Source organism: Sinohyriopsis cumingii, chromosome 9 (assembly GCF_028554795.1).
Source record: "Sinohyriopsis cumingii isolate HCF-2022 chromosome 9, ASM2855479v2, whole genome shotgun sequence".
Classification (NCBI taxonomy): Eukaryota; Metazoa; Mollusca; class Bivalvia; order Unionida; family Unionidae; genus Sinohyriopsis; species Sinohyriopsis cumingii.
Window position 1 is genome coordinate 122,903,797 of NC_142969.1, and position 24,107 is coordinate 122,927,903.

A 24,107-nucleotide genomic window follows, 5' to 3' on the forward strand; every position below is an offset into this window, starting at 1 on the left:
TGGAGAACAAATGAACATATACTATAAGACAATATGCTTAAATATCCTGACTATTATATTGCAGGTAATTACAAGCGATATTTACAGTGATGATACAACGCCTAATATTATCTCGCGAAAACATGTAATAAAGATGTTCAAATTAACACCAGTATAGTATCAATTAACACAGTCGAGAACACTTCGGTATTGTTAATAAAAAAATACAAACCGAAAATTATCTAGCATGCTTAAAACTAATTCCATTTGCACAAAATTAGTAAATTTAACTCTCTTTAAAAAAACATCTGTTGTCAATTTCATTCAGGAACGAGAAATGTATGTATTAAAATTGTTTCTGTTACCATAACAGAGAATGATTAACATTAAACTGAAAGATTAAACATCAGAGTAAATCTCTCTCTCTCTCTCTCTCTCTCTCCATGCTCCAAAAAAGGGCAAATCTCTCTTTCTCTCAAATTATCTCATTATCTCTCTATGTTTAGAGAGATTCAAAGCAATCGGATACGGCGTGCCCTCCAGATTTAATGGGTGCTAAGTATCCATCCTCGTCATCGCCCGGTAAGATGCATGGCAGATGATGTTCTAGCATATATCTGGTTGCAGTGTTATCCGCTGGGGATATAGTCTCATATATAACTGTCTTATCTTCGGGTGGTACTGGATTTGCGTGTTGTAATTTTTCCATATTATGCATTTGTATTCTGACAAAGACGAGGGCAATATATAAATGCATATATATATATATATATATATATATATATATATATATATATATATATATATATATATATATATATATAATGTATCATAAACTATTATATAATGTATCATAAACTATTCTAAATACTTATGCTGTATTCACTCAATTAGGTATTGCTATATTGTTATCGCCCATACAAAACCATTATAAATTTAAATATTTATCGACTTTGAACGTCCCATTTCGGTCAGTACGCGGCCTTCACAATTCATAATAAGCTTTCAATTCTGCGAATCCGACAGGCTCAAATAAGATTTACAAAACTATCAGCCTTTGAAAAATAAAAATATTCAATCATGCCATTATGTATGTTTCATAATGTATTAGTCGCAGTGCATTTGCCCCGTTCATACCAAGGAAAGTCTTGCATGAAAGATTGACTGATATTGAGAGCGTGGATTTATTTTCAGTAGATGCAGATGACCTTTATAATCATATGGGATCAATCTGCAGAATAGTTGATGCTCCTGTACATATGGACCTTGTGCTATATGAACATGTCCATGGAAAGATCTAATATTGCTTTTGTATTTGTTGTCGCCATTTTGAATGCAATAAAACTGTACCAAGTTATTCAAACCTTGAACAAACTAATATGAAAGTAAGGTTAGTGGCTGGCAAGCACTTACCCACCTTGCCAGAACAATATTAAAGCCGATATATATATATATATATATATATATATATATATATATATATATATATATATATATATATATATATATATATATATATATATAGTTCCATTATGGTTGTGGCAATATAGATGCGTTAGATCGATATAAAATGCTCCAATTTCATGTATCCTTAAATAATGCAAAATATAAACATTGTCTGCAACATTAAATAGTTCTTGTTTACCGTTATGGACTGCCTTGGACATTTTCCCGTTTGTTTGAAGGAAATTTAAAACAAGGACGGTATAATGACATGGTTAGTTTTTAAGTGATTAAACAGTAAACTCATGAATACACTTTATGTCTAGTATTTAAATTCTTCTTCATAATGAAGGCAATAAACTAGCGTGTTCATGATCAGATAATTTTTTATTACATACGCTAACAAGACGGGATAAGCTTTCCATTTGATATATTATTAGAAGACCATGTTTCACGGGATTGTATGTGATAAATTTGAATGAAAATGTACTTGGTTTTCGATGCCGCGTTCCCAGAAAGTGGTTTGTTGTTAGCAGTAAATATTTGAAAACACGGAGTAGTTTACTCATTGGTGCACGTGCAAAGTGCCTACAATGTGATGCCATATTACCACTAGTTATATGGCTATGTATTTTCACCACACATATATTTTAAAGAGTAAATTTTTGTTTTCGTATCACAATTGACTAGCTTTTGGCTGAGGTTCTTCACTTTAACGACGACTTCCTGAGCAAACAAAATGTCTGCAAGGCAAATTATATTACAATGGGCTCTGTGCAATCAAACCAGTCATTGATCTGGTAAAGAAAAATGCATGCAACCATTAACTTTATGAGGAATCTTCAGCTATTGAGGTAGGTGAAATATGAAATTATGTTCTTTCTTGCGTGTTATGTAATATAATTATTTGATATATATGATGTTTCAGAACTGATTGTAATTTTCTCAGAGTGACAGATCTATGTCACAAAACATCATGCTAGAAGATAGGGTATAGTCTGTTTCAAGTTAGCCATTATTATAACAGACGAATTGAACTGATTGTATACAATAAAGGACCAGTAGTGTTCGAGTTCTTATATTTCAGTGCGATTATTCTTGTTGGACAAAGATCCACATTGTAAGGTGGTTATTATAGCAATAAGCGCATACAGTAGCTCGGATATAATGATTTAATATGTAACAAAGCCAGATCATGTAAGCGCATGTGTCATGTATATTACTGTATTCGTATTTAACAGTGCCTCATGTACTGCAAGGCGTAGTAATTTTATTATATCTGTGTTAGATGGGTAGTCGTAGTGCTATGTTGCTTTACAAGTTCCATACCTTGATTCTCATTCAGCTACTCGTTGAAGTTACTTGTTCATTTTAGTTCAAATGAGGAATGATATCATTTCCATATACCAGTTGTTGAAAGCGGGACGCATCATTCTATTAAATCCATTGTTGGAGTTTATGTGCATGATTATGGTGCCAGATTCATTCATCGTATAATTACATTTTACATAAATATCTTGTTTGTGAAATTGTTTTCAATGACTTCGCTAGATCCAATGACATCCGCACGTCATCATGGTTGACCTAATACATATGAGAAATAGCGTATTTCAATTATTGATGCTGAATGTAAAGGAGGATATGTTTTTACAAAACTCTCGCAATATGCATGTTCTGCAATATATACTATTCGATTCGACCTTAAATGTCCAATAAAAGTCATCGAACAGGGCATCCTTATGAACCTTGAACCGTTTCATCCTATCTTATCTATTCTGTGCAGGGTGCAAAACCCAGTGTTATCTTGTATCTTACCTCCGGTTCTTTCGGATAAAATAGATATTCAAGAGTACACTGATAACAAGTAGACTCGTAGGGACGCCAATAGCAGCAAAGAGAACGATAAAGTCTACAGTCGATTCTGCGAAAGAAAACATATAACCTCTATAAGACGAAACCAAAACAATATGTAGACAAACACCTCAATTCTGGGCACCATATATGTGCTACTAGATCTGGTAGATGAAGTTTGATCAGACTGGTATAGAGAAATCTAATTCAAGTTCAATTTAAAAAAACCATATCTTAAAACCCTGGAATTTTCAGAGTATAGATTTGGTCTAATAGGTTTGGCAACTACGGATAATGTGCTTTGGACATATAATTCCTTTGTGGAAACGTAGCTCAAAGCTGGCAAGTAACATGTGAATTCTGTTAAAGTCGCTGAACACTAAACTGCAATGACAACGAATATAGTGCAATCAGGATAGCAATAGGTTTTACTAAATTAACGCTTGTTTTTTTTTTGTCTCATAATTGCTAACTCATTGATAGATGAAGACGCTTTAGTCATATTAACTATATCGATATTTTGCGCATATTCTGCATCATCCTCTGAAACTCTTTTTCAACTCAAGGTCCACTTCATATTAGATATTATGGCCATTATTCAGTTAGAAAGAAAATAATTGCTTTAGGAAGCACGATTAACCCTCCTAGGAGGAGAAGACAGAAACCGCTTTGCCACATAACTATGTTAGAGAGGTATTTTGATAGAAAAAGACATAGATCAGTCAATGAGTTTAGTTGTACCTCTCCCACACATTACGAATTTAACAATGATGTATAATCGGAATCGGAATGCAGTTGCTTCGGCATAACCAATATTGTAATTTCGGAAATACGTCAAACTCCGAAACAGAAACATTTGCTTTTGCTGCCACACGAGAAGAATGAATTAAAACAGTTAAAAAGTGAATATGAACACTTGTTTCTAGATGTTCCAACACGAACAAATACAATCTAACCAGATGCTGAAATTGGTTTCCATCTTTCGTTGTAGATTATGACACCATAAATGTAAGCGTTACACTTATCTAGTCCATAACTTATAATGTTTATTTAACGTTGAAAAGTACCAGGCGATCCTTTCATTTCAGCTGGCATCACTTTATATTGATAATGTCCATCGGATGTTACGGATGCCGAAATTTCCTCTGCTCTTTTAGTAAGGTCGATTTGCCAGAATCCTTTCAAAAGGTCAATCTTGGTTGACAATAATAATTTTAACGCAGTTAGTACAGATACGGAAAGTATTATCTGGTTTTGACAATAGGCTATAGGGTGAACTGCAGCTACGTTTACTTGGTTCAATGAAGTAATTCTCCGACAAATATTGAACTTCTTTCTTCAAACAATTTTGTTGACAGGACTCATTCTGTAAGGATATTGCTTCACAGATGTAGAAGCGACAATTTCATCGTCATGGTAGATCCTATTTGTTAGTGTTCGGACAACTGGAAACAATTGCTCTTATTTTCTTGATAGTTGTTTTCATTCGTTTTCCTCTTGTGACAGCAGATGCAAATATTTATGTTCCAGATTGTACAATACTTCCGAATGTTGTCGTTTGGTCACATGAAAGTCACTAAAGTCCGATGTCACGTCTTCGCTTAAATATTTAGTGTGTGAAATAAATACAAACAAATTAACTGAATGATTTTCAGGCCTGTGTCTGTCAAACTAAGCTTTCAACATCTTTATAGGGCTAAGTTGTTTCTGTTTGCTTCTCCCAGGAAGGTGTATAATGTTATTTATGCCACTCACTTTCTTTTCAATGGTATAACAACCTAAATACTCTGCGTGAAGTGGATTTTGAGGCATGAGTGACATAGCCAGATTTGTAATACCCGGCTAAAAACTCCTATCATGTTTGCACGTCTGCCCTACCTTAATTTCATTATTGACTGAAGAGATTAAAAATTAGATCTTCCTACATCACACGCCCATGAGAATCTGTATTTGAAATCAAAAATATTGTCAAGGAGATTAAGTTTTGAATCTTCAGTTGAAAGAAGATTTTTTTAAACTAGCATCAAGGGTCCACGGATTGTATTTCCAAATGACTACACCCTAAATAATCTTTAACTGGTTCCTTCAAAGTAAACAAGAACAAATCAAGACCCTCACCTAGCTCTTTTCCAGTATCAAAGCAATATCAGCTAATCGTAATCTTTACATAACACCTTGACTTTCATGGTGGTAAGTAGTAGCAAAATATTTACACTGTTGGAAGCCTAACTTGTGCATAACTTTCTGAAAATTCCAGTCATAAAATTAGACCCTTGTTTAGATTGTCCAAAAGGTGTAAAAATACGTTATCAAAGCTTTTATTATTGTCTTAGTTTTTATAATCCTTAAAGGTACAGATTCTGGAAATCGTGTGGATGCACACATAACCTTCAAGACGTGTTGGTTGCTTAAGTTGGTCTTAGGTAATGAGCCGGCACGACCTTCCGATGCCGGAATAGGTTGCAGATGAGCCTTGGGTGTCTTTAAATTGGGTTTTCCTACCATTTCACAAGTTTAACAATACCAACAGTAAATATAACCAATACTTTTAATTTCTGGTCAATGCAGATGATTTCAGATCTTGTGATAATTGTTTTAATGGCGTCTAAATTATCAGACAATGGAGTTTCAGGGGATCAATTACGAATTTCCTGCAGATATGACTTAGGAAAAACAATTTGATAGCTTACATCTTACTCACTACCAGCAGAAACCTCGAGTGGCATCCATTTCCTCATAAGGCTTACATTTTCTATAAACTAACAAGTTGGTACACGCGTGACTTCAGTTTCGCCAATAACCCTCAAAACCCAAAATGAGATCTTAGGATATTGCTCTATGAGACACCAGACGATTGTCTTGTATCACGCTGATTAGAAGACAAAGCGTAGCTAAAATGCTATCTATGTTCATTAATCCATACTTGTAACAAAATAGTCCTTTTTCAAAGACTTATCCATGAACGTGTCAGAAGAGGAGCATAAGTATCTTGCTGGTGTGTTGGACTAGAGTCCGTCAGTTAAACGTAGCACAGAGAACAAAATTTGCATTTGATTCTGGATCTAATGGATAACAAGTGTAGGGTACTGAGCAGCGGGGAGGTGTGCTCTGATCGTGGTACTCTAAGTATGATCCGAGCAGCTGTGTTTTGAAATATTTGAAACTTTTGGAGTAGATATTGAGATGAACCAGACATAATTGAATTACAATAGTCCAGTCTTGAAAATACTTATGAACACACAAGTGTTTTAGTGTTATCAACTGAAAGATATTTGCGAATGGAGCTGATGCGTCTCAGCTCAAGATATGCCGACTTGCATATGTTCATGACATGTTGGTGCAATGTGAGAGTACTGTTCAGAGTAACACCAAGGTTTCGTACTGATTGTATGAATTTAATGTTTGTTTTGCTGATATTCATTGTTTGAGGTAACGGATGTGAATGAGAATGTTTTTGTGGTGTAATCAGAATGGCCTCAGCTTTATCATCATTCTTTTGCATCTTGTTACATGTCATCTATGATTTCACATCAGAAATGCACCCCTCTACATCTTGGATGGTAGCATAAACTTCAGTTGGGTGACTAGATTTGTATATTTGGGTGTCATCAGCGCACAGTTGGTGAGACACTGGATGATGATCTATGACACTTGAGAGCGGCTGAGTGTATAGAATGAAGAGAACAGGTCCAGGATCAGACTCCTGTGGAACACCACAATATAGATCAACTGGGCTGGAGTGTATTCCATTTGCAGACACAATTTGTGTCCTGTTGACCAAGTAGGACTTGAACCACAGTAAGGCTGTACCATGAATGCCAAATACAATGCTGGAGACGATGAAGTAATAGATAATGGTCTATTGTGTCAAATGATGCAGACAAATCAAGGAGGGTGAGGACTGTAATTTGTCCGCTATCCAAAGCAAAGAGAATGTCATTAACTACTTTTAGAAGATTTGTTTCAGTTCTGTGCCAAGGGCGATATGCAGATTGTACATTGCTAAAAAGACTGTGTGAATTCAGATGAGATACAACCTTTTTTTAAGATTTTTGATATGAATGGGAGATTAGAAACTGGGCGGTAGTTCTTTAAATCGTTATGGTCTAGTGTTGGTTTCTTCAGCAGAGGCTTTACAATGACAGTTTTGAAAAATGATGGGAATTCCCCGGATGAGAGAGAGGTATTAATAACATCAGTTAGTGAAGGCAATACTGAATCTAAGCACTCAAGCAGCAGTGATGTTGGAATTGGATCAAGTTCACATATAATTACTATCCGGAAGAATATATGTATAGGTATACTAAAGGAAATACAATTCATGTCGATATACAAGTTCCATACACCACGACTCCATGTAAGTCAGATGTAACGGGTGGTGAAGCTTGTGTAGTATATATGACCAAACTCATATTATTGTTCCTATGATCAGTTATCACTCTGTGAATGCTTTCTAGATGTAACTTGTTTGCTTTTAAGCACGAACTAATTAGCCCTATCGGCTTTAATAGCGACTAGTAGATAATAATGAATGAGGCTTCAGGTTAAATGTTCCCGCATAAGAATCAATCTTAATTTGCTTGTCCAAATTAAGATTGATTCTTATGTTATAGCAGAAGAGGAAATGTAAGCATCTAAACTAACCTAAACATATACAAATTAACTTGTTCAACCACAGTTGAACTTTTCCCGTGATCTTGTATACTGAATAGTTGGCAATGACCGTGTTATGATTTATTTTATGCAACGCCAACATGGTTTCATTGGTAGGGAAGTAAAAGCAAGACACTGATATATTTTTGTTAGATATTATATCTGTAATATGTTTATGAATAAATTCGTTTTGTTTTACTTCTTGTAGCTACATTAATCATTTAGCTATAAAATTAATAAAGTGGTAAAATGAAATATAATATATTTTTACCATAGCATACATTAGGCTCAATTACAGGCTCACTGTAAGCAGCCCCTTGTCCTGATCCAGAAGTGGCAACAACTCGAAAGGCGAAACAAGATTCAAGCAGGTCTGTGGTAGTAAAATTGTAAACTGATGTTGTTTCATTCCGCAAAAATGTCCCCTTTGCCGTATATGTGTTGCCACTAGTATTAGACACAGCCATTATTTCGTACCCAGTGGCCTGTCCATGAACGATAACAATTATTAACTTGATGTTCTGCGTGTCAGTTGGAACGAATGTAACACTGGGTTTGAATGGAGCTGGAAAAATAAAATGATCTTCGGTATAAAGTGTATCTTTGTTGTTCATTCATTGCTTTACATAAATATGAAATGGTGTTCTTAAGTATACAAAGTGGGATTGTCTATTCATTGTTTATGTTTGTGCTCATGTTCATGGAGCTTTCTTGCATGTTATTGTCCCGCGACATAATGCGCTAGAGATTCAAGTATATACAATGTTTTAATGTGCTTGTGTGATTATATATTAATAATGTATCTGGATAAGTTTAAGAGAAAAAAAATGAGGACTGAAATGAAACCTAATAAAACGGCTGAAAGACAAAAGCTCTTGCACATAGTGCGTTAAAACTTTATTTAAACAAAGAAAATAAATCGTTTCGTAAATATTCAAACATCGTTTAACTGTACTACCGGTGAAACGAAACACCTGTGTTGCGTGTCGTTGCGATACACGATATAGAGCCTACACACCATACATCATCGATACACTTATCACCTTGATGATTTTGTCAACTTTATAAGGGATCTCAGTAGTGGGGTGGTGCCTCATATATGTGTTATTATACTGGTTTTATTTCTGGGCAAGTTAAGTACATTTATCAGGTCAAACTGATTATAAGTAAAAGCGTAGCTAAAATGGTTTCTATGTGATCAATACATCTTCATTAATCCATACTTGCAGCAAAATAGTCCTCTTTGAAAGACTTCTCCATGAACGTGTCAACTAATGGAATAACATACTGATCAAAATCTTATTCAACAGCTTTCTTTGCCATATTTCTAGTACATGTACAAGCTGGATATAAACCAGGGAATTCTACTTCAATAGGAATAACTCTTAGATCCAAAGAAGACTTCACAGGTACAAGTAGAATAACCACTACCAAATCCAGAGCTAGTCAATAACTAATAGCAAATGAACACCTCAAGGGACGAAAAAGTTACTGCTCCTTTGGTCACTGGTTCTGAAACTTAGTCTGATAAAAATTAACACATTAGAGAAGAATATTGACCAATCCTCATTTTACTCCCTATATAGGAACACTTTTTGTAGAATAAGAAGTCTGAGAAAATAAAAGGCAAGGTAAGTGATATTGAAAGACTCTGATAAGTTCATGGGTCATTTAATATCATAATAGGAATAAATTCTCCATAATCACCAACAAGCAATACAGGAATTTCCGATATGAATGGGTTATAATTATCTATAATAAAATCAGACTGGGGTTCATTAGACCCAATGAACGTATTTCTTTCAGTACACGACCGTGACCTTGACCGCTTGAAAATTAGATCACTTGGAACAGCTCTGTTTTTATCATGTTGCCTAAATGTCAACCTTTATTCATCAGAAATAACATGTCTTGTTTTCTTGCAATAAGTTAACCTGGAACGAGATAAGGAGTTTTCATCGGTGTTTTCAGAAATGTGATCCTGGTAGTTATACTGTACTAGTTTGAGACTTTGAAGTACAGCATGAAGCTGAAATATTTATTTTTTTCAATCAAAAATAATACTTGCTGAGAGGAACGTTTAGTCACAAATGAAAGAGTCAGAATTAAAGAATACTCATCAGCTCTACTGGCTGCATTCTCTAAAGTTTCTATTCTTTACTGACCAAAGTAGGTTCTGACATCAATATTGCCACAATTGTTGAACTCTGTAATGCATATAAATTGTTTGAAGCTGTCATAATGCTTACCACCCTTCTTTAATGTGCACCATGTTTTGAAAATTTCTTCGTTTTGCTATGCAAATCCAACACTTGTCTGAATAGTTCTATTTCGATATTTTTTCCCAAACCTCTGATGATATGCCTCATGCACCAATTCATAATTCTTCAAGATAGATTCACATACCACATCATAATCACGAATTTGTTCTGATGAGAGGGAAGTGTAGTACAGTTATAAATACAAAGTACAATTCTCTCTCGGTCATTTCAAATCTTGAGCAATGTTCTCAAACCTAAGAAAATATTTATTTACCTCCTTTTCGTGAAAAAGGGGTACCAATATAACATGCTTGGCAGGATGAGCTTTCAACTTCTGTATACATGGGGAAGAGTGTACCTTATTTACCAGCTCTATTGCATTGCATTTAAATTGCATTTGCCTCTGTTCCTACTGCATTTGCTTGCATTCGCATTTCTTTCTTATCTTTTCGATTTTGTATTTGCTTTTGCATGTCCCTCTTCCTTGTCTTAGTGAATTTGTTTTTTCATTTGCATTGCCTCTTTATCTTTCTGCATTTGCATTGCGACCTGCTGAATCGGAAGCTTTCTTAATCCAATCTACCTATTGTTTCTTAACTTCAATTCCCTGAATCTACTGTCCGAATTGGATGGCGACTTCATTATCAAACCCAAAACACTTTTGTCAAGAATACCATTGTTCTTGAAATAATCTATCAAATTAGTATTGCTTTATGCCTTCGTTAAAGAATCTGTCGCTTCAAAGGATCATAATGCCTGGCAAGTTCCAGTAACTCGTCCTTTCTCAGAGACTTTAGCCTCTCCTGGGTAGGATATGCAACAAAGTTCTCAGTTTTAAACGTCATGGCGAAAGCATGTTAAGCTGATTATAAATATCCCATGCTAGGGAGATAAAATACCAGAAACTATGAATTATCAAATAAAAGATTAATTTTAATTTCAAAATCATTTGTAATATCTCTGAATAAAAATATTTCTGAAAACCTAAAATCTCGAAAAATATTAAGATCTCAAACATATTAATATCACATTCAAATATCTGAAGTTATAAAACAAATTAAATCCCCGATGAAGATGCAGTTTATTTTGCTACAACTCTACTGTCTTAAATTAAGTAACAAGAAAGAGCGAAGCCAGCAACTTTTACTAAATTTAAAATATTAATTTTGCTTCTCTAAAATACAAAGTAAAATAATTTAAAATAACTTACACTACTGTTAATAAATTATAAAATATCTTTAATGTTCTATCAATTCCAATGGGTCCGAGTAATCCGAATAAGTTCCAAAGGTATTCCGAAGGATGTTACTACGGTACTGACGTGTCAACAGTATACGTGTCAACAGTGCACAATAAATTTTTGACAGAATCCCAACATGTATTTAAATGACTTCATGGCAATTCCATTACCGGTATTAATCCAAATGTCTTTGAATTCACAGTAATTCCTTACTTCTATTAATCGACATTTACGATAAATGAAGGCTGAAATGCTATCATTCCAACGAACATTTAAAATTAAATTAGTAAACCAATCCTTTAACTGTAATTCTTCCAAAATCAATAATACTATCAAAAACGAATAATTCTTCCTCAATTATGTAGTAAGAAAGTATGCAGTATAACACACTGCAATTGTAAGCTTCGAATAAATAATTCTTGGTATTTCAAAATACTCTGTAGGTAGACAAATCAGATGATTTACACTACCTAATAAGGAAAGAGGTCAAGACCCATTTTCGGGAACAGTTACAACGTATATTCAAATCACATGATGTTTACCTACAGTATTAACTGTATTCAGACTTGAAATTTATGCATGTAACAACTCACACACCACTATACATGACTCATCTTTAAAAAGCAGAGTGCGACCAAAGGTTCTCAACATTGAAATTGTAATTAGCTAAATGGTACTTAAGAAGGTATTACTGCGAAAACGATAAACATAATATAGGCACAGATGCCACATCTCCTCATACAGAAAAAAGGAAATCATGTCATTTAACTTTCTTTAGGATATTAATCAAACAAATAATAATAATAATAATAATAATAATAATAAGGACTTTGTATAGTGCATGATCTTTAGAAGCTCTAAGCGCTTTAGAACATTAGACAACACCTATAAGATAAAAACATATATAATGATATGATTACAAACACAAACAACATGAAATTAGAAAACATAAAAAACATGCTGAGAATATACAAGGTAGGAAACATTATTAGGTCTTTAAGTTTGTTCTTGCAGTCGAAACAAGTGAGGATTGAGAGCACTCTTGAATGATATCACTGTGTTCTTGTGTCTACGTTCAGTGGGCAATTCATTCCACGTTGCTGGGCCCTGGTATGCAAAAGAACGCTGTCCATATGACTTTGTTTTCATAGTGGGAATAATGAGTATACGATTATCAGAAGAGGAGCATAAGTATCTTGCTGGTGTGTTGAACTAGAGTCCGTCAGTGAAACGTAGCACAGAGAACAAAGTTTGCATTTGATTCTGGTTCAAATGGATAGCCAGTGTAGGGTACTGAGCAGCGGGGAGTGTGCTCTGATCGTGGTACTCTAAGTATGATCCGAGCAGCTGTGTTTTGAACTTTTTGAAATTTTTGGAGTAGATATTGAGATGAACCAGACATAATTGAATTACAATAGTCCAGTCTTGAAAATACTTATGAACACACAAATGTTTTAGTGTTATCAACTGAAAGATATTTGCGAATGGAGCTGATGCGTCTCAGCTCAAGATATGCCGACTTGCATATGTTCATGACATGTTGGTGCAATGTGAGAGTACTGTCCTGAGTAACACCAAGGTTTCGCGCTGATTGTGTGAATTTAATGTTGGTGTTGTTGATATTCATTGCTTGAGGTAATGGATGTGAATGAGAAAGTTTTTATGATGTAATCAGAATGGTCTCAATTGTATCATCATTCGTCTGCATCTTGTTACATGTCATCTATGATTTCACATCAGAAATGCACCTCTCTACACCTTGGATGGTAGCATAAACTTCAGTTGGGTGACTAGATTTGTATATTTGGGTGTCATCAGCGCACAATTGGTGAGACACTGGATGGTGATCTATGACACTTGAGAGCTGCTAAGTGTATAGAACGAAGAGAACAGGTTCAGGAACAGACCCCTGTGGAACACCACAATATAGATCAACTGGGCTGGAGTGTATTCCATTTGCAGACACAATTTGTATCCTGTTGACCAAGTAGGACTTGAACTACAGTAAGGGTGTACCATGAATGCCAAATACAATGCTGGAGACGGTGAAGTAATAGATAATGGTCTATTGTGTCAAATAATGCAGACAAATCAAGGAGAGTGAGGACTGTAATCTGTCCTCTATCCAAAGCAGAGAGAATGTCATTAACTACTTTTAGAAGATTTGTTTCAGTTCTGTGCCAAGGGCGATATGCAGATTGTACATTGCTAAAAAGACTGTGTGAATTCAGATGAGATACAACCTTTTTTTAAGATTTTTGATATGAATGGGAGATTAGAAACTGGGCGGTAGTTCTTTAAATCGTTATGGTCTAGTGTTGGTTTCTTCAGCAGAGGCTTTACAATGACAGTTTTGAAAAATGATGGGAATTCCCCGGATGAGAGAGAGGTATTAATAACATCAGTTAGTGAAGGCAATACTGAATCTAAGCACTCAAGCAGCAGTGATGTTGGAATTGGATCACGTTCACATATAATTACTATCCGGAAGAATATATGTATAGGTATACTAAAGGAAATCCAATTCATGTCGATATACAAGTTCCATACACCACGACTCCATGTAAGTCAGATGTAACGGGTGGTGAAGCTTGTGTAGTATATATGACCAAACTCATATTATTGTTCCTATGATCAGTTATCACTCTGTGAATGCTTTCTAGATGTAACTTGTTTGCTTTTAAGCACGAACTAATTAGCCCTATCGGCTTTAATAGCGACTAGTAGATAATAATGAATGAGGCTTCAGGTTAAATGTTCCCGCATAAGAATCAATCTTAATTTGCTTGTCCAAATTAAGATTGATTCTTATGTTATAGCAGAAGAGGAAATGTAAGCATCTAAACTAACCTAAACATATACAAATTAACTTGTTCAACCACAGTTGAACTTTTCCCGTGATCTTGTATACTGAATAGTTGGCAATGACCGTGTTATGATTTATTTTATGCAACGCCAACATGGTTTCATTGGTAGGGAAGTAAAAGCAAGACACTGATATATTTTTGTTAGATATTATATCTGTAATATGTTTATGAATAAATTCGTTTTGTTTTACTTCTTGTAGCTACATTAATCATTTAGCTATAAAATTAATAAAGTGGTAAAAGAAATATAATATATTTTTTACCATAGCATACATTAGGCTCAATTACAGGCTCACTGTAACCAGCCCCTTGTTCTGATCCAGAAGTGGCAACAACTCGAAAGGCGAAACAAGATCCAGGCAGGTCTGTGGTAGTAAAATTGTAAACTGATGTTGTTTCATTCCGCAAAAATGTCCCATTCGCCGTATATGTGTTGCCACTAGTATTAGACACAGCCATTATTTCGTACCCAGTGGCCTGTCCATGAACGATAACAATTATTAACTTGATGTTCTGCGTGTCAGTTGGAACGAATGTAACACTGGGTTTGAATGGAGCTGGAAAAATAAAATGATCTTCGGTATAAAGTGTATCTTTGTTGTTCATTCATTGCTTTACATAAATACGAAATGGTGTTCTTAAGTATACATATTAGGATTGCCTATTCATTGTTTGTGTTTGTGCTCATGTTCATGGAGCTTTCTTGCATGTTATTGGCCCGCGACATTATGCGTTAGAGATTCAAGTATATAAAATGTTTTAATGTGCTTGTGTGATTATATATTAATAATGTATCTGGATAAGTTTAAGAAGAAAAAAAATGAGGACTGAAATGAAACCTAATAAAACGGCTGAAAGACAAAAGCTCTTGCGCATAGTGCGTTTAAACATTATTTAAACAAAGAAAATAAATCGTTTCGTAAATATTCAAACATCGTTTAACTGTACTACCGGTGAAACGAAACACCTATGTTGCGTGTCGTTGTGATACACGATATAGAGCCTAAACACCATACATCATCGATACACTTATCATCTTGATGATTTTGTCAACTTTATAAGGGATCTTAGTAGTGGGGTTTTGCCTCATATATGTGTTGTTATCCTGGTTTTATTTCTGGGCAAGTTAAGTACATTTATCAGCTCAAACATACACATTAGTAACTTGTTCACAATGTGAGATTTAAAGTAGGTTACTGATAATGTACTAGAAACTGTTGCACAATGTCGACACTGTCAATACTCATTGTGTGCCACTCGGGTCATGAGCTATATGTCTGATTCCAGGTCATTGCTTTCTTGATCAAACAATATTTATTAATCAGAACTGAATGTAACAGTCTGACATTCATACGTGTGGCCCCTACATTCAGCACTGGTAGAGAATTTGCGAATCATCCTTCTGCATTTGCATTTGCATCCTGCTGAATCTGAAGCATTTTTAATTCAACCTACCCATGGTTTCTTAACTGCAATTCCCTGAATTTACTGTCTGAATTGGATGGAGACTTCATTATCAAACCCAAAACACTTTTGTCAAGAATATCATTGTTTATGAAATAATCTATCAAAACAGTATTGCTTTCTGCCTTCGTTAAAAATTCCGTCGCTTCAAAGGATCATATGCCTGGCAAGTTCAAGTAATTCGTCCTTCCTCAGAGACTTTAACCTCTCCTGGGTAGGATATGCAACAAAGTTATCATTTCTAAAAGTCATGGGGAAAGCATGTTAGGCTCATTATAACTTTTCTATGCTAGGGAGATAAAATACCAGAGACTATGAAATATAAAATAAAAGTTAAATTTTAATTTCAAAATCATTTGTAATCTCTCTGAATATAAACATTTCTGAAAAACTAAAATCTCGAAAAATATTAAAACCTCAAATATATTAATATCACAATCAAATATCTGAAGTTTAAAAACAAATTCAAATCCCTGATGAGCATACAATTTATTTTGCTACAACTCTAATGTCTGAAATTAAGTAACAAGAAAGAGCAAAACCGGCAAATTGTACTAAATTTAAAATATTAATTTTGCTTCTCTAAGATTTAGAATTTAAAATAAGTTACACTGCTGTTAATAAATTATAAAATATCCTTAAAGTTCTGTCAATGAAATGGGTCCGAGTAATCCGAATATTTTCCGAAGGTGTTCCGAAGGATGTTACTACGGTACTGACATGTCCACAGTATACCTGGCAACAGTGCACATTAAATTTCTGACAGAATCTCAACATGTGTTTAAATGAATTCATGGCAATTCCATTACTGGTATTAATCCAAATGTCTTTCAATTCACAGTAATTCCTTACTTCTAATTAATCGACATGTACGTTAAACGAAGGTTAAAGTGCTATCACTCCAACGAATATTTAAAATTATATTATTAAATCAATCTTTTAAATGTAATTCTTCCAAAACCAATGCTACTATTAAAAACGAATAATTCTTCGTCAATTATGTAGTAAGAAAGTATGCGGTAGAACATATTGGAATTTAAGGCTTCGAGTGAATAATTCGTGTTATTTCAAAATACTCTTTAGGTAGAAAAATCAGATGATTTACACTACCTAACCAGGAAAGGGGTCAAGACCCATTTTCAGGAACGTTCAAAACGTCTATTCACATCACGTGATGTTTACCTGCAGTATTAACTGTACTCAGACTAGAAACTTATGTATGTAACACAGCACACTCCAATATACATGACTCATCTTTAAAGAGCAGACTGCGACAAAGGTTCTCAACATTAAAAATGTCATTAGCTAAGTGACCCTTAAGAAGGTATTAATGGGAAAACAATAAACCTAATATAGACATACATACCACCACCCCAATATAGAAAAATTAATATTTATGTCATCAAACTTTCTTTAGCATATCAATCAAACAAACGGTATAAATAATATTCAGAATAATATAAGTATAGGTATACTGAAGGAAATCCAATTCATGTCGATATACAAGCTCCATACACCACAACTCCATATAAGACAGATGTAACGGGGGATGAAGCTTGTATAATATATGTGACCATACTCATATTATTGTTCCAATGATCAGCTATCACTCTATAAATGCTTTCTAGATTTAACTTGTTGCGGTTAAGCAGGAAATAATTAGCCCTATCGGCTTTAATAACGACAAGTAGATAATAATGAATGAGACTTCAAGTTAAACTTTTCGCATAAGAATCAATCTTAATTTGCTTGTCCAAATTAAGATTGATTCTTATTTTATATCAGAAGAGCAAATGTAAGGATCTAAACTAACCTAACCAGATACAAAATAACTTGTTCAACCACAGCTGAACATTTCCCTCGATCTTGTATACTAAATAGTTTGCGATGACCGTGGTATGATTTATTTTATGCAACGTCATCTTGGTTTCATTAGAAGGGAAATAAAAGCAAGACACTTTGATATCTTTGTTAGATATTGCCTCTGGAATATGTTTGTCAATAAATTTGTTTTGTTTTACTTCATGTAGCGACATTAATCGTTTTGCTATAAAATTAACAAAATGGTAAAAAGAAATAGAATATATTTTTACCATAGCATACATTAGGCTCATTTACAGGCTCACTGTAACAGGTCCATTGTCCTGATCCAGTAGTGGCAACAACTCGAAAGGTAAAACAAGATCCAGCCCGGTCTGTGGTAGTAAAATTGTAAACTGATGTTTTTTCATTCCGCAAAAATGTCCCCTTCTCTTTATATGTGCTGCCACTAGTATTAGACACAGCCATTATTTCGTAACCAGTGGCCTGTCCATGAACGATAACAATGCGTAACTTAATGTTCTGTGTGTCACTTGGAACGAATGCAACACTGGGTTTGTATGGAGCTGGACAAATAAGATGATTTTCGGTATAAAGTGTATCTTTGTTGTTCTTTCACTGCTTTTTACATAAATACGAAATGCTGCTTTTAATTATGCATATTAAGATTGCCTATTGATTGTTTATGTTTGTGCTCGTGCTCATAGAGCTTTCTTACGTAAATATTCAAACATCATTTGACCGTACTACGGGTGAAGCGATACGAACGATATGTTGCGATTCGTTGCGATACATGATATACAGCCTACACACCATACATTATCGATACACTTATAACCTTGATGATTTTGTCAACTTTATAAGGTCTCTCAGTAGTGGGGTGGTGCCTCATATATGTGTTGTTATCCTGGTTTTATTTCTGGGCAAGTTAAGTTCATTTATCAGCTCAATTGGACACATTCCAAACTTGTTCACAATGTGCGCTTTAAAGTAGTTTACTGATAATGTACTAGAAACTGTTGCACAATGTCGACACTGTCAATACTTATTGTGTGCCACTCGGTACATGAGCTATATGTCTGATTCGTGGTCAGTGCTATCTTGATCATGCATTATTCACTAATCAGAATTGAATGTTACAGTTTGACACACATTCGTGTGGCCCCTACATTCGGCACTGGTAGAGAATTTGCGAATCAGCAGCAAAACTTCGAGTACAGTGGCTATTAAATTTTCCGTACAGAACTTAAACCATATAGAGAACAAATCTGGAATGCCTAGTGTTATTAGCCAAATCTGCATGGATTTGGCATGTGGTGTGCATATTTCATATTAAACCAGTTAGTTTCCTGGTGCTTGTTAATTTATAGATGGCCTGTGGGTGTTGCCATTATTTGTCTTTATTGGTGTCATAAATGCACGTGTCTGCTTCAGCAATGTCAAATAAACCCACGAATTTAAGAATACAATGGCAAATGGCAAACTTTATTCACGACTGCTGAAGATTAAATTAACTAGCATAGGGAAATATAGTGTTTGCTATGGATTCTTCAGCTCTTGCATCGATTAAAAAATGAAAGTGGAAAAATATAGATACGTCGATATATCGACTAATCGTATAAACCCTAGACTATGTACTTAATCAAATGAATGCTTTGCAGAAAGTAATTTATTTTATCTCTACTCTATTTTTATCGATATTTTCATTTGTTTATTGACTTTGCCATACACGATGAGAAATATTGACAATATACAGTTGATAGCCTTTGTACAAGTAGGAACATCCATTATCTTTGAAGTCAGACACACTATTACTTGTCCGAATATCTGAGCACGTGAGTTTCGCAATCCAAACCGTAAAATCTGTGCCAGGGGTTTCTCGAGTGAAAACGTTATTCGCTGCTGTATCTTGGCTGCGACGAAATGTTCCAGTCTGAGCATATGGCCTACCAGCAACACTGGATATACCTTTTACTTCATAACCATTCGCGTATCGAGATACCTTCCTCGCATAGATTTTAATGGTATTACCTCTTGATGCAACCGCTCCCGCATTTGTTGTGGGTAAAGTTAAAGGAATACATGAGAGCATAAACATTTGAGAGATTGCTTAAACAGGTATAGTAGGGATCGAAACCTTTCCTTTGAGGGATACAAGGCATGTGTTTAGGATATGAAGTTAGATATCATCCATGAAACACGTTGGTCAATACTTTCCATATATCCACATTAATCGATTGGTCATAACATTACTACAGTGGCAGAACGAAGTTAAATATTTTTACCATAGCATACATTAGGCTCAGTTACAGGCTTATTGTAACCATCCCCTTGTCCTGGGACACTTGTGGCAAGAAGTCGAAAGCTGAAACAAGTTTCAGGCAGGTATGTGCTAGCGAAATTGTAAACTGATGTTATTTCATTCGGTAGGAATGTTCCTTTCTGTGTATATGTGCTGTCACCAGTAATAGACGCAACCATTATTTCATAGCCTTTAGCCCGTCCATCAACGATAGCAATTATCAACTTGATGCTCTGTATATCAGTTGAAACGAATGTAACACTGGGTTTGGATGGATTTATAATGATATAATGTTTTGGCTATACAGTGTATTGTAATAGTTCGTTCATTTCAATAAATATGAAATACACTGCTATTACAGATATTAGGATTCCAAATTTATTTGTAATGTTTGTGCTTCTGCTTTTCTAAGTTTTAAGGATTTAATTTGCTCACAACATAATGTGTTAGAGATTTAGGTAATTAGAAATGATTTATATCTTTCTTGGTAGTAAATGATTAGTTTAAACGCTATAATTGTAACATCATAATCTGAAGACTGAAAGACATAAACGCTTGTGCATAAAGCGTGGAATATTCATTATTTAATACAACAAACTATTTTGTCCCGTAAATATTCATGCATTAATTAACGGTAGTCTCACTCTCTGTCCTACTTTTGGGAAACGGTACACGTCTGTTGAGTGTCGATACGATTTACGATACACCGACTATAATACTTTACATTATCGATAGACCTATTACCTTGCTGTTTTTATCAGCTTTAGAAGGTCTCTGAGGAGTAGGACGGTGCCATTATATATGTGTTGCCATATTGGTTGTATTTCTAGTATGCAGATTACAGATTACAGACGGACATATACTTATCATCTGTTCATATTTCTTTCTCATCCGCAAGAAGACAAATTAAATAGTTCTAATCAGACTACGTTTTAGGAGTCTGTGAATTTTATCCAAACTATTAGGCAATTTGATGCTACTCAAGTTTGATCCGGTGCATGATTCATCTTGGTCACCAGGTCCTTTGTCTCCAACTGCACGAACATATTTTAAACATTGCATTACAAATATGATGTCTATTTGGAAGTCGTTTCCGTGTTATCATCAAAAGAGACGAAACAGTGCAGTTTTCCCTTAGCAGGAAATTCTTATTGAGAACAAATACGAGTGGAAGCTGTGAAACAAACATTTAAGTACTTTACATTGTACTGCCTGCAAATGCGAAAACAACTGCATTGGATACACATTCGTATTTATGAGTGGGAAAAGAAATTATGGACGACAACCACTCCCTTTTCACAAATTAACAACTTGTCTGTAACCCACGTGGTTTTGAATTTTTTTCCTTTGGCGATTGTTTGTTATCATTTGGGCACGTTCAATATACATACCAGCAAAATACGAGACAATCCAAACTTGTTCCCCATGTGTCATTTAAGTACTGTTAGTCCTTTAAAAGCCACTTTTATACAAAGTTTACATTGATTTTGAACTACAATATATCTGACGTGTTACATGGTGGAAAAGTTACAGTTCTGAGTGGTAGTTAGCTGTTTACTATAGACTTGAGCAAGTAATAACAATCAATCAGAACTTATGTAACTGCGTGACACACCAAACGTTTAGCCCCCCCCCCCCCCCCCGTAGACGAACTGAAAAGCAAATGCCAATCTTCGAGTAAAAGTTTTATTAAATGATAGGTAAAGAACTTAAAATATGTAGGGGGAACAAATTTGGAATCTGTGACGTGATTCGGTGGGATGGGTGCAGACTTCAACCCAAAAGCTTATTTGTCGCCATGTTTTTGCTACTTTGTATTAGGCGAATGGGTGTTATCAATTTGTCTTTCTTTCTGACATAAATGAGCGCACTTCTAGATTCGGCTTTGTCCGACGAATTCTTAATTGTTTAGAATACAAAAGTTAAACGACTAATACTTATTCCCGACTACTGAAGATTAAAGTAACTTGCACACGGCATGTATTGCTTTGTATCGATTCTTTAACTCTTGCATCGGTAAGAGTATCAGTATGGAAAAAATACCTATTCACCAATATACCGATTAATAGCATCAATCTAAGTAAATAAGTATAGGTACTGAATCAAATAAATGCTATGCAGGAAGTAATCTATATATGTCTATCCTCTCTTTTGTTATCGATATTTTATTTTTTATTCATTTTGGCAAACATAATGGGCAATATTGATAATATACAGTTCATAACTTTTGTACAAATAGGAACAAGCATCTTCTCTGAAGTTAGACTCACTATTACTAGTCTGAATTTCAGACAACGTTATTTTCTTAATCCAAAACTTGAAAAAAATTTCAGGAGTATCTAAAATGGTAAAGTTGTGCGCTGTTGTACTTTAGCTGCACTTGATGCAACCGCTGCCATATTTGTTGTTTTTGAAACTGAAGGAATATATGCTAGCATAAACATTTTTGGTACTGCTTCTATATAAGTATGTCGGAAATGTGTTCTCTTTGTGTACTATGAGTATATCTATTTGCAGTTCCAAAATATTGGAAAGTAAGTATTATTAATACTGACTTAATCTTAAATTGTAGATCCCGCCTTTTATATAGATACTAAATCTATACTTCAGATTCGTAAACACACACTAGAACTATTAGAGAGTTCTCACCGACGTCTACGCATCAAGATTGCTTGAATCATCGAATCTCAGATTAATAAATACTATCTGCATAAAATTTCATTCAAACTGAGTTTCTAAAACATGCCTGGAAAACAAAAAACATCTGACTATTTATAAATATAAAACCGCATTTGCATCTTGCTTCGCGCTGGAAGCGATGACTTCCTTAAACCAGCTTATGAATACTTGACGGTTCGAGGGCTTAAACGTATTAGGACGAAACTAATTTTCATTTCTGCGTCACTAATATCAACAAGCATTTAGTTTAGCAAATTGACTGAAGGAAATATCAGCCCCCTAATAGTCCTAATAACTTGTCGTCGCTCCTAACAAAATGGATTGTTTCGCTTCACGATTATTCAAATCCAAAGCGAAACAGAAATGATGAAGATCATTTATTTAAGCAATGTGACTGCACGAAATATTATCCTCCTAATGGTCCTAATCATCTGTCGTTGCCAGCAAGAAAATTGCTTTACACATAAAAGCTATTATTGCCTGGCTGAGAATCCCTGTCCAATCTCGAAATTATGAACGTCTGAGAAATGCGCTAGCAACATTTATCAAGTGATGTATGAATGCACGAAATCGGTTAAACATTAACAATTTGAACGTGAGTTGTATCATTTTACTCTTTTGCAGGATGCAACAGCCTTTTTGGCAAACAATCAATGGTTGACATCGTCAGACAAAACAAGCACTATCGTTAAAATATTGATAACAATTACGTGTATTCTTGAGTGAAAGGGCCTGTCAAATCATTGACATTTTATATAATCGATATATCTCATTCGAAAATACGTTGATTTTCCAAAGTCCTGTTTTATTTAAATAAGTAATTAATAATGCATTTATACGTCCACACTTAGCACAAGACCTATTAAAGTTCCTTCTAAGTCATCCAGGATTCAACTTAATAAACTTATTTTCCTTTTTTCTCATTATGAAACATATAAACAAGATGGTAATGATAAAACTAGGAAACAGCTGTTGCCAGTTCTGTTGGAGCTATAGCGGCTCCATAACATATTATCATCTTATCGCAATTAACAAAATACTAACCTGTATTGTATTCTAAAGGAAATCCAATGCTGGTTGCTATACCTGTTCCATACAGTATAGCTCCATATCGGACAGATGTATCGGGATGATATAGCTCGTGATAGCCACTTGTAATATTTGTGACCAGAATCGTATAATTTCCCCAAATATCAGTGTTCACTTTATAACTGCCTTCTAGATTTAGCCTTTTGTGATCAAGCATCAACTTGTTCGCCACATCGGTTTTAATAGTAACATGTAGATAGTACTGAATGTTATTCCCTGTTAAATTCCTATGCAGTCCGAACTTAACATTAGCTGAAAAAGTTGAAATTGCCGGAATAGTAATCATTGACGGGTCACTTCCATTTTGGCATTGTCCACGAGTACATTGGCCGTATTCTATAAGCATTACCGGTTTAGATGCTCTGATATAAATCGGCTCAGTGTCCCATTTTTCCAAAAAGGTACCACTTTCGATCGTATAGGTTTGTTTCTGAATAGACACAATAGTATTGTTAAAT

General features: G+C 34.7%; 1 protein-coding gene across 1 annotated transcript; it reads right to left on the reverse strand.

The window, feature by feature from the left end:
- Window positions 1-267: 267 nt before the first annotated feature.
- LOC149792821 (uncharacterized) lies at window positions 268-24,107 on the reverse strand. Its single transcript, XM_089969424.1, has 5 exons — window positions 23,605-24,107; window positions 14,558-14,851; window positions 8,198-8,491; window positions 3,238-3,343; window positions 268-704 (listed from the first exon to the last, which is right to left on the reverse strand). Exons 1-5 carry the CDS (start codon window positions 23,993-23,995, stop codon window positions 482-484), a joined length of 1,308 nt encoding a protein of 435 aa, XP_089825550.1. The 5' UTR covers window positions 23,996-24,107; the 3' UTR covers window positions 268-481.

Excerpts from the sequence above, each read along its gene's own strand:
- LOC149792821 (XM_089969424.1), bottom strand. The coding sequence starts at position 23,995 with ATGCTTATAGAATACGGCCAATGTACTCGTGGACAATGCCAAAATGGA. Across the intron at positions 8,492-14,557 it reads TGAGCCTAATGTATGCTATG|CTCCATTCAAACCCAGTGTT; the intron begins GTAAAAAATATA and ends TTATTTTTCCAG. Across the intron at positions 705-3,237 it reads TTTATCCGAAAGAACCGGAG|AATACAAATGCATAATATGG; the intron begins GTAAGATACAAG and ends CGTCTTTGTCAG.